The sequence below is a fragment of the Pimephales promelas genome, chromosome 14, assembly GCF_988280905.1.
Source record: "Pimephales promelas chromosome 14, fPimPro1.hap1.1, whole genome shotgun sequence".
NCBI classification, from domain to species: Eukaryota; Metazoa; Chordata; class Actinopteri; order Cypriniformes; family Leuciscidae; genus Pimephales; species Pimephales promelas.
Genome location: NC_142782.1, coordinates 21,477,719 through 21,489,522, shown reverse-complemented (window position 1 = coordinate 21,489,522; position 11,804 = coordinate 21,477,719). Strand labels below are relative to the sequence as shown.

At 38.7% G+C, this 11,804-nt stretch overlaps 1 protein-coding gene across 2 annotated transcripts; it reads left to right on the top strand.

Annotated features, from left to right (window-relative positions):
* The first annotated feature begins 2,720 nt into the window (after window positions 1-2,720).
* Window positions 2,721-10,589, top strand: prdm2a (PR domain containing 2, with ZNF domain a). 2 transcript variants are annotated; one of them, XM_039678630.2, is made up of 3 exons: window positions 2,721-2,830; window positions 4,476-4,553; window positions 4,692-10,589. In XM_039678630.2, the coding sequence occupies exons 2-3, from the start codon at window positions 4,511-4,513 to the stop codon at window positions 9,128-9,130; spliced, it is 4,482 nt and encodes a 1,493-aa protein (XP_039534564.2). In that variant the 5' UTR covers window positions 2,721-2,830; window positions 4,476-4,510; the 3' UTR covers window positions 9,131-10,589. The 2 variants fall into 2 exon arrangements, with proteins under 2 accessions (XP_039534564.2, XP_088975704.1); XM_089119578.1 differs by lacking the exon at window positions 2,721-2,830 and adding an exon at window positions 2,902-3,568.
* The last annotated feature ends 1,215 nt before the right edge of the window (window positions 10,590-11,804 follow it).

The window sequence follows — 11,804 nt, the reverse complement described above, 5'->3', positions numbered from 1 at the left end:
TTAATTAAGGTTATTGGCCCCCAATTGTCAAGAAGCAAACAATCCTTAACAATGTAATTAAGCCTTGACACAAAGTTTGGGGAAGGTTTAGCCTCCTTAAAAACTAATAATAAGAATTCAGAAATGTAATCTTGAAATCCTTAATAAAATTCACCTGTTAGGCCATAATTCCTTTGGGATTTATTATCTTTTTCAACTTACTAATGTTCTTTTAAAATTCTTCTTCTTTCTGAGTTTCATCAAGACTTGAGCCACACTTTTTATACAGGAGATAAAATATGAGCTCTGACAACTGTTGTGTTCAGAGTATTGTTTTTTTATTATTATTTTTTTTTTATATATATATATATTAATCTTTCACAAAATTAGAGTTTTTGAGGGGTCTTCAGAGATCTGGTCATTCATTTTGAGTTTATATATACTGTTAACACTAACATTTATTTTTTTCCAAACTATGAAAATACTTTGTATTCCTTTCACCATGCTCTATCCATTTTCACCTAATGAATAAAGGCTCCATGTGCCAAATTTTGATAGATATTGTCCAATTCAGCTTGTACTGTAAATTATATAAAATATTGATGACTTGTGCTTGTCATTTTTATCATAGATAGAAATTATTCCCTTGAGTATTTTATCTTGTCTCATTCTTTTTTTTCCTTAGATAATTCTTTATATTAGCCCTTTCAATGGCCATATTACAGATCTGAAATGTTGTATATTCCCAATGTTTGCCATATATTTTGTCTTTTTTTGCTTCTAGTGATAGTAGATTCTATCTCTCAAAAGTTTATTATTTAATTTCCAATAATTTGGTTTATATTTTATTGATTGTAGTAGTAAAGTAATCAAATTATGATCAGAAAAAACTGAGGGCTCTATTTTAGCTTCTTCCACATTGTTTAGCAACTCATTTGAAATAAACCAGAAGTCAATCCTGGATCTCTTAGATAAATTTGTGTTATTCCAAGTGAACTGGATTTGCTGTGGATGTTGTCTCCAACAGTTTAAATGCATAGATGATTTAAACTCTCCATAATTGCTTCCTCCGGATCTTTGAGGTTGACCGTTTTTGATGGGTCACTTATGTAGTTCCTTATGTAGTTCCAGTCACACCCCAAAATTAATTTAACGCTTACACCAACACAGACATTAGACGTCCAAATGAGTATTGACGCAGTGGTATTACTTTTTCAGCGCTTACGTACAACTTGGGACAGCGCGGCCTCTAGTGGTCGCTCGTAATAACTATAGAAATGTGTGTTTCTGAAATTAAACAGGCTGCATCGTTTTAATTCCGATAAGAACAAAAACCTTGAATATAAATGTATTTAGATCGTTTTTAATGTCTATAGCATACATTAACATGAGCACACCTGCTGGCAATAAACGCCATGCTCCTTTGGACTCGAGTAAAAAATGCATAGGCCTACAACGTATGGCTAATTGAAATTTCGGTTCAAGGTTGTAGCCTAGAAGTGTTTGTGTGCTTTGTTTCTGATGTTATGTAACACAGTGGTTGTTGAAAACACACCAGCAAATCGTGGGTGAAACGTAATTTGGAATTATTTGCACAAATAGCTGGGTTTCAGTCACGCGATTATGATGATGTGCTGAATTCACATGGGGGCAGGGAGTGAAGCGGACAATGGAAGAGATGGAGGAAAGTCCATACTGTACTACTTTACACGCTATTACAAGAGAAACATATAAACAAAAAATCAAACATATGTTGAACGTGATCCTTACGTTATGAAGAGGAGCGATTTTTCAACTGAATAATTGAATATTTTCCTGCCATCGAGGCGGTAGATATCAGCAACTACCTGGTTTTACAGACATACTTTGACTTTTCAAAGTTCGGAAATGTTACACGTTACACAAACAGCCACTTAAGTTGTATTAACTCACCTTTGATGAAGTGATCACTAATGTTACACATGGGCATTTTTCCATTTGGCACCTCCCGACCGCAGATGACAGACGTAGGTTTTGCAAGCCATTTTTCCAGAGTTTTTCAATCAATTTCTTGCATTTCCCCCCTTTATGAACAACAACATTTGGTACACGATAAAAACACCTCGTGATTTGATCGATTGAAGTAACCATAAACAACGCGAAACTGTCCTCCATTTGTATTTAGCGCCACGCAGTTCCGTGACGTCACATGAAAACAAGCTGTTTCATAAAAGATTTTACATTTTGTTTATGCAGTTTTTACTGAGCACAATACATATAGCATAATATAAATAATTTCATGATTAAATTAGTAATATTATTTTTTATTAATGACAATCCTTCAGATTCAGTTGGTGGATAATACAGAGTTCTTTTTAATACATTTAATACTATGTTGTTAGTAGGCCTATAATCTCCTTTTTAAAAGTGCTTTGTTGCATTTACATTTCTGAGAGAATTTAAAAAAACGTATTTTTTACAACAACAATACAATATTTTCAAGATCTCTAGGCTAGTCAATAAAACATTCTCTCTGAAAATATTTGAAAATAGCTAGCTATTTTATGGTCCATGTGCCCATTTGGGAAATGGGAAAATATATATTTGTCGTGATCAGAATTTTAAAAATTAATTAATAAAAAATAATTAATTATTCTTTCAAAATAATTAATCAATAAACTGACACATTACAATTACACATAACTTAATAATAAAAGAGACTTTTGCTTTGCGTGTAATATTCCATGTACTCTGTAGCCTACTACAGGTGCATGAGATCTCGCACATGCGCCTTTCAGTCGTGCAGTCTGCAGTAGCGTCCGTCCTGCGCGTGCCCACCAGACTCAAGCAGCGAGGCGTCACAACAAAGCTGGTAAGCAATACACAGGTATTGCCAATTTAATACAGAGACCAAAAGGGCATACCTAATCAAAATCATATGGCATAAGACGGTTTGCCGAAGTTTTGCTATGTCAATCTCGTTTATGTTGTCTGCGAGTTAGCACCGGGACTAAGCGCGCATGATTTTTTTTTTTTGTAAGTAATAACGTAGTAAAGCTCACAGGGAAATACAGGCGTACTAACTTAATGGATGTCAAAACACTTAAACGTGAAGCGTGTGTCTCTGACCGTGACCTTCCCGTCTGCGCTTAGCGACAGTGCCAGCCGAGCTTTCAAATTTAAAGGGCTGTCAGACACCCGCAACATGTGCGCCTTGACTGTACAATAGACATGTTTAGACGATTATTCCCGCTTTAACACTTGAACCTATTCGCTGACAGCATGCATTTATGTTGTGCAATTGCGTAATTATTTGAACGCATGCATAAATCCGAATAGGGCCTGGAAAATATTATAAACATCTGCTGCATGGTGGTAAATCGATCCGCCTCAAATGTACAGCTGGAATGCGGCAGTTATGGGTGCATTACGTTATTTCTTGAGCACCATAGACAAAGACTCGTGCCTATTGCCATTGTGTTGACATTGATACGTTATCTATTTACCAGGACGCCCTGTGATCCTGAGAATTAAAATGAGATTATTCAATATTAGTTTAGGTAAATTTATCTGACCCCACCCACTGACCCACACCTCCATCGTCTATCAGGTATGCTACAAATGAACCCATGAAGATTTCACTTCCTGTTTTGTTTTTGTTTTTTTACATTTTGTGCTTGTATTTGTAGTGGTAATTTAATTTACCAACTCACCACTTACAGATACCATTAGAAAACATAATAGACATCACATTCTCAGAATTGTGTAAAATGTACACAAGGTGCTATTTTGTGCAATCTTGTACAATCAAGTGGCAATAATTTGAAAAGTTGCGTTTCAACCCTCTCGGCCTGGCCAGCCATGATTTTTAAGGATCTTTTAACATGCAGTTGAAAATGTGTTGATATAGAGCGTTCTGATTCAGATGATAGCAGATGCATGTAATTTTACATGTATTAACATGATCACAAATCAAATCATAAATCATAACTTGTCATCCTCATAATATTGTAACCCCAGAATGACAGTGACATTTACAATAGTAATAAAATTGCAGTCAATCAATCTTGTTGTATTGTAATTCCAACATATGTATATTTCTCTAAGGTCATAGCAATCGAGATATGCTTTTAATATAATAAAACTATTTTCAGTAATGAACTCTACTGCCCACCTTTGTTTCATTTGAATAGTTGCGATGATGATGATTTGATTATCCTTTGTTTACACATTTTCAGACACGTCGAATGCATTTATTAGTATATACGTATGCGTGGGTCCTAGGTTATTTTAAGATGTCAGACAAGAGTGACATTGCAGCATGCAATGAATCAGCAACTGCACTCTCTGTCACCCAGTTGGTTAATCTTTCACACAAACATAAATTCTGAAGTATGCAATTAATAGAGATATATCTCTTATGGATTTGTTATTTTTAAATTACTAGGCTATTGTCTTTGCGTGCCTTATTCTAAAACTAAATCTTTGTCAAAAAATGTGTTCATTTTCCCCTTCAGCCAACAGTTGGGCTCTTCTACATCCCCAAGAAGAAATGTTAGCGAGGGCAATGAGGAAGATGTGCAGATCAGATGACAGTAAGTTTAAAAATGTTTCTTCATTTTGTTCATTTAGAAATGTTTTGACATTCATTGGTAAAGATTGCACAGGGTATATACAATCATACATCAATGAAAAATTCTTCCTTATGTCACTGGTATATTCATATATTTCAGTTGTGGAAGAGGAAAAACATAGCATGCCATCAGCGGGTTTTCTCCAGCAACCTGAGGTTCAAGATGACTACTCTGATGAAGCTGCACTTCATAGTAGGGGAGAGATAGAAAGAACCAATGAGAAGATGGATTGCAAAGACAAACAAAACACCCAATTGTTCCAGAATGCAAGCCATTCTGTGTCCCAAGATCTAGCTAATCATAATCAAGCCAGTCAGGCAAGTGACCATGAGCATGCTGGAATAATAAAACAGGATTGTTGGACTGATTTGCCTATAAATGACACTAAGGCTGACCTTGACCATAGTACTAAACTCCAGGGTAAATTGCCCTGTCCTCGATGTGAGAGAAGGTTTACAAGTAGTCAAGGCCTGCAGCGTCACATACAAACACATGCTCTTTCAACCTGCCACACACAGCGGTTTAAATGCAATCGCTGCAGAAGGACCTTTAGTACGCTCTTTAGTCGTCGGAGGCATGAGAAAAGGCATGAAAAAAGTAATAGGAAGACGAATGATCACACAATTGCCACTTGCACTGCTAGTCAGAATGTCCCTGGCAGTGGTGATCCTTTGAAAACAGCATCACAAAACCCACAGCCAAACGAGTGCATTAATGCAGCTGATGGTGAACACAGGGATGTTAAAAACCATGCTTTCAAAGCCTCACACTTCTGCAAGTATTGCAAAAAAGCATTTAGGACTCATACTAGCCTAAGGAGACACCAGCGCAGGATCCACGAGTGCCAGCTTCTTCCTAGAGGAGTTTATAAGAAGGTCAAAATCACTCAAGAACCTGAAATACAGCAGCTTGTTGAGACAGCACAGGACTGTCAGACTCTTAACCCACGTTGTGCAGAGGACATTGATCAGGAAAAGGAATACATGGTTGACATCTCCAGTAATATTTCAGAGAATCTCAGCTTCTACATAGATGGGAAAATTGTCTCGACGAGTGCTGTAAGTAACTGTGAGGTGATTGAGATGAATTCTGGGGGCTCTGCTGTGATTGGATTGAATGCTGTTATAATCAGTCCAGATCAAATTACACAAGCTCTTAAATTAGAAACCAGTAACGGCAGTTTCATCTCTGACCTGTCTGGACAATCCTCAGCCAAAAGAAGAACGTCGACCCCACCTTTACTCCCACAAATAAAAACAGAATTAGAGTCTGAATCCATCTTGAGTACCTCATCATCTTCCCTGTCATCTTTAACATTGTCCTCTGGGTCTGGAGCTCCACTGGTCACTGCTCATTTACCTCAGTGCATTGAGACAGTTGCCTTTCACAAGGAAAAAACTGTCTATCTGTCTCCCAAACTCAAGCAGCTCCTGCAGAATCAGGATGGCAGTGATCAGTCTTTTGCGTTAATTGCCGATGGCCACAACCTGGGTCCTCCCTTATCCCTGACTGTTTTACCTGCAACAACAACTAGATTTAAGAGAAGGACAACCTCCCCTCCCAGCTCACAACAGCAAACCCCTGATCTGAATGTAGAAAATCAAGATCAGGATTCTACAAATGCCAAGATGTCAAAGTCGGAGAGCCGCGAGTTGAGCCTCTTGGGCAATGAAGAAATTGACCCTTTAAATTTACCCATAAACAGCTCTGATGGAGCTCAAATGCAGCAACAGATCTTGCCATTGGACTGCTCTGTATCAAGAACAGGAGGAAACTCCTGTAATCAACAGCCATTGGACCTCTCCAAATCTGTGGGTAAGCGAGACAGCAGTGAAGTCTTAGCAGAGTCCATTTTGGACTTAAGTATTAGTGGAAAGAGTTTAGACTGTGACTCCACTGGAGTCTACCTCACTCAGCCTGCTTTGAGGAAGAATAAACCTAACTCTAGTATGCTTCAAAAGGTGCTTATGAATGAGTATGGTGGGGTAGACAATCCTTCTGTTGAAGATTCAGCTGCTGCAGGTGTCGTCAGTGCTCCTGACCTAACAAACCTTGCAGTTGTGCCAGTGTCTGATGCAAGTCCACCAAACCCTGAAAAGCTTTTGTTTGAATTGGCTCTTCCTCCTGCCTCAATCAATTTAACCCCTCCATTGCTCACTCCTGTCAGTATCCAACAAACTGCCCCAGTCCCTTCACGTCACTGTTCATCTTCTTCATCTCCAACTTTTGTATCCTTTCTATCAACTCCCACTGTGGAACCCAATCAGGACATTCAAACTCTCCATTCAACCTTCCTGGTATCTGACACTGTACCACCCACAGCATCTGTAGAAGACTGTGCTGATAATCCTGTACATCTCTCACAGGATGATTTGAAAGTGACAATCCCTGATTGGGTGTCCTCTGCTCCTGTAGGTCTGGAGAGCCTCATACCTGCAGCCCCTTCTCTGACTTTACAAGGCCCTAACTGGGTTGCTGATCCTGCCGTGTGTGAACTAGCTCAAAGAACGTTGGTTGTAGATTCTGTATTAGCTTCTGACACACAGATATTTTCTCCATCTCTGCCTGTTAATCAGACCAACATCACATCCTTGACTTTACCTCCAAACACTGTTGTTATTGAGTATACAGTTGCACTGCAATCTACAGAAAATATTCTCCCAGCTCTCCAAGCTAATTCTGTTCATTGCCTCTCAGATAAAATACCTGTCGATGCATTACAACAAGAACCTTGTGTATCTGAGCCGCAACCTCTCAGTCTAGACAGCTCCCTACTTTCTGAACCACCCACACAGTCGGTTTCTATAGAGCAGTCATCAAACTCTACAGATGGTACACCGACCCTCACGGCTTCCACTTGTGTTGTAAAAGCAGAGAGCAAAGAAGAGGGACAGGACAAAGCCCAGTCCTCTGATTGTTCTAAGCAGGAAAACACAGTTGAAGATGAATTACCACCATTGCATACTTTTTGCAAGAACTTTATGTGCAATGTTTGTGAACAGCCCTTCCAGTCCATGAAGATTCTCAGCCAACATGTTGGTGAACACTCTAGGGAGTGGCCCTATAAATGTGAATTTTGTGTACAGTTGTTTACGAGTGAAACAGGTTTGCTGGAGCACCGTTCCAGTTATCATGGCATTGGTAAAATTTATGTTTGTAAAACATGTTCCAAGGAATTTGCTTTCCTCTGCAACTTGGAGCAGCATCAACGAGATCTCCATCCCGGTCAAGAGTGTTCACACACCGAAGTAGTACATGGCAAGTTAAGACCTGAAAACCATAACAGTCCCAAAACTGACATGACTGATCCAAGCCTTCCAATGAAAGAAATTAAGCAAGAATCTGACAACATAACCTTAAAAGCAGAGGAGGATGCCTTGGACAACTCGGACACTTCTGAAGAGCTGTTTACAACAATAAAAATCATGGCATCTGGAGGGGTCAAACCAAAAGGCCCAGATGTACGTCTAGGCATCAATCAACACTACCCAAGTTTCAAACCACCTCCTTTTCCATACCATAATCGAACGCCAACTGGGATGACGGCTGCATCAGCCACCAACTTTACCACCCACAACATCCCTCAGACGTTTAGCACAGCCATTCGTTGTACCAAGTGTGGTAAGAGCTTTGACAACATGCCCGAACTGCACAAGCACATCTTAGCCTGTGCTAATGCTAGTGACAAAAAGCGCTACACTCCTAAAAAGAACCCTATACCCCTTAAGCAGTTTGCAAAAGCACAAAATGGGGTGTTGTCAACGGCAAGGATTGTTAATAGTAGGCAGAATCTCTCTCAAAAGGTCGGGCAACTGAAAAAAATGAACTTTCACGAATCGGCTGTTAAAATAAAAATGAGTCTCCTGAATAAGAAGAAATCTCAGCTGTTGCAAAGGGGCAGACCTGCAGGTCTGAGAAAGGCCTTTGCTCAGGATGACCTAGACATTTTTGCGTGTCCTCACTGTAGCAGGGAGTTCACATACAATGCTAGCTTAAAGAAACATGTAGCTTTTAGCTGCCCCATGAGGCCGGCCAGTAGAAACTCCAAGAAAAGAACACTCAGTATCGTTTCAGCTCAGGAGAACAACGGGAGCCTTCGTAGACAAATTTCAAATATGAGTGCAAAGCCACAAGGGTCAAACCATGGGCCAAAAATAATAACAAAGAGTCAAATCATCAAGCAAGATGCAGCAGTTGATACCGCTCAGGATTTTAGACTTAAAAGATCTTCCATTCTGTCAACATCTGTGGTTCAATCGGGTAAAAAAGGCAAGATAGTCCTCTCTTCGGTTGCTCAGGTTAATTCTCAGGAGCCGGGTGTTCGGGTACATGTTTTAGGTAGAAAAATGGAACAGGGCGTGGGTGACGTAAAGCTACAGCCCAGAAGAGAGGACCGTTTGTCTCTGAGGTTGAGAGAGAGAGTAGGAGGACCTATTACTCGCAGTGTGCAGCAGGCCAGCACCACAACAACAGTCCTTAAACAGCCAGACAGCAACAACATAATCATGCATCCTGTCATTCTTCAAGTCAAGAAATGAGACTTGTAAACTATTGACTTGTATCCATTTTTTTAAATGCCCCCTTAGTGCAACTTTAACCTGTAAATATGCATCTAAATATTGGACATGGTTGAAACAAATTTAAAATTATGGCTGAAATAAGCATGTCCTTTACTATCTTTTTAAATTCACTGGCTCAAACATATCAGCAGGCTATAATATTTACATATTAAGTATTATGAAATGCCATTATCTATTCATATGAGAACACAGTCAACATATCAGCTTGTCATATATGTAAATACTTTTGCCATCTGAAACATTTGAATGTGCTATCACAGTTTCTGGACATGTCCTCTTACAAAGTTTAGCTCCACTGCTCTAACACATGTAGTATTGAAATGACCTTGATGAGCTGAAAAGTAGATCTCCGGGAGCTAGGCCCAGTACTTTTGGATTACATAAACCTCAAACCTTAGAATTATAGTAAAATGTCATGTTAAATCAAAGTCTGAAGAGTGGGGGGTCTCATGCACTTTATGCTGTAGTTCATATTCACCTGCTGCATTGCAATACTGCAATTAATCAATTACCACCAATTATTATTAATGTATGTATACTGTGTTTAAGAGAAGACGAGATGTGTTCAGTGAGGTTCACTGATAAACAGGTATTTGTTGTAATGGTTACTGGCTTCTATTTTTGTAGATTGTGTTAGTTGTGTTTTATTTGTTTGTATTGATGCTGTTTAGACTCTTCATGCATGCCAGAGATTCCATGTATAGGTGAAGGGAAGGGTCAGAGTGTAATATATCTGCACCACAAGAGGCAGGAGAAATGTATATTCTGTTCACAAAGAAGATGTATGAATATATTTTAAAAGTCTTCATTTCTCCCTGCTATTCTCCGTATAAAACATAAACATATTTGGTCAGCTGCTGTCAAATGAGTAGGTCTCTTTTTTAATGCACATATTGTGTAGCATTAGGGAAGATAGTTATTTGTGAAATAAGACATTAGGTCTGGAAATTTAGCTCTAAATACAAGTGTTTTAGCACAAAGTTGTGTCTTGATGTCTCTTGTTGGCCAAGCGGATAAACAAAAAGTTCTAAAAGGGTCAATGATTTAACAATAATGATGATAACAGGCAAAGTTTAAGGCTAATATGAACAATGAAAAGTTTACTCTATGATTGACTGTTGTGACTGTAAATGAAGCAATTTCTAGCAGAAAGATGCACTTAGCTAAATAGTCTACTTATAATATATCAGAACTTGTCTTCTGAGAAATCCCAAACAGACGGAATTAATCTTTTTAAATATTATAATCATTGCTTGCGGAAATTTCCTTTTTATTAAACTAATGTAACTTTTATTCCATTGTTTAATTTCTGCCTACAAGTTTGCTATATGGTGTGACACAATGTTTTCAGGCTTTGAAAGGGTTTCAGAAGTATTTTAATGTGAAAGACTGAATAAATTGCTCTGTTCTACGTTAATTTAATGAATGTGTTTGGTTTTTTAATGACATAATATATATTAAAAAAAATCAATACATTCTATGTGTTTTACGTATGACTTTTCATGCCAAAATAACCACCTTCTATATTCAAGTGTGTGCTGATGTTATAGTAATAATATCCACTAGGTGGCGGCGTTGACTCGCCGCATGATCGCACCACCACAAAATTTACATCACAGTAGCTCTCATTATTGTTTAGAAATAACATGTTTGTACTGCATTTACAGAAGAAAATCTTTGATTTGTTAACATGAATGGGTCACGGTTTTATAAACATTATTTAGGCTGTGCAATGTACACTGTACGTATCGACATAAAATAAATAAATAACACGCCATAAATGTTCCGCCCTGAAAACATTCATTGAAAGCTGGTTGGCTAAGAAAATTGGCGCTGGGGATTGATGGACGTGTCAGGTCAAAATAAGGGCGGGACCAACAGTCCTTTAAGGCTGAAATTAGGATTTACTGCAGTGTTGTTTATGTGAAAGGTACAGATCACATAACAGAGAATAGAAGAAAGATTTATTTGAGACGGGTTTGCTTTTTCTTGAAGACACAATTATTTACCGATGTCTTTAATAATCTATCTATAATGCTTGTTCTCTCTCCCCATCGCCCTTCCCTCTGCCTTTCTGGGTGTAAACAAAGCCAAAGTGGGTAATTTTGTCGTGGGAGGATTTGATCTCATATAAGAATAGTAAGGGTTCTGCTTCCGTAACGAATTTTGTGAATAGCCTCCAAGCGATTTATCCGTCACTAAAACAACAAACTAAATTAAACAACGCCGTTACAATGTTGCTGTGAGACATATTGACTTGGATTTCTAGACTGATAAGCTATCCATATCCGACATCTATCTTTCCAAGAAAAAAATATTCATTGTTTTGTTGTTATGGGGTTGCCACGACATTAAGAAACCGCTGTTTGAGATACACAAAAGAGTTGAGGATGCGCCTGCAGACGCGCTCATTCCCCACCTCCTCGGGTGGGTGGGTGGGTGCATGAATGGGGGGGGGGGTTCTTTGCTCAACCGTTCTTTATTTTAAAAACACGTTTCAACCTTTACTGTCTATGGTTTCAACACGTAGCATGAGCGAGACAGGCGTTGGTATCCAAACTAAACCAAACCAAACCTCCCCACGCCCGGTCTGAACCGGTTCGGGGGTAGTGCGCGCTCTTGGAGACTCCCT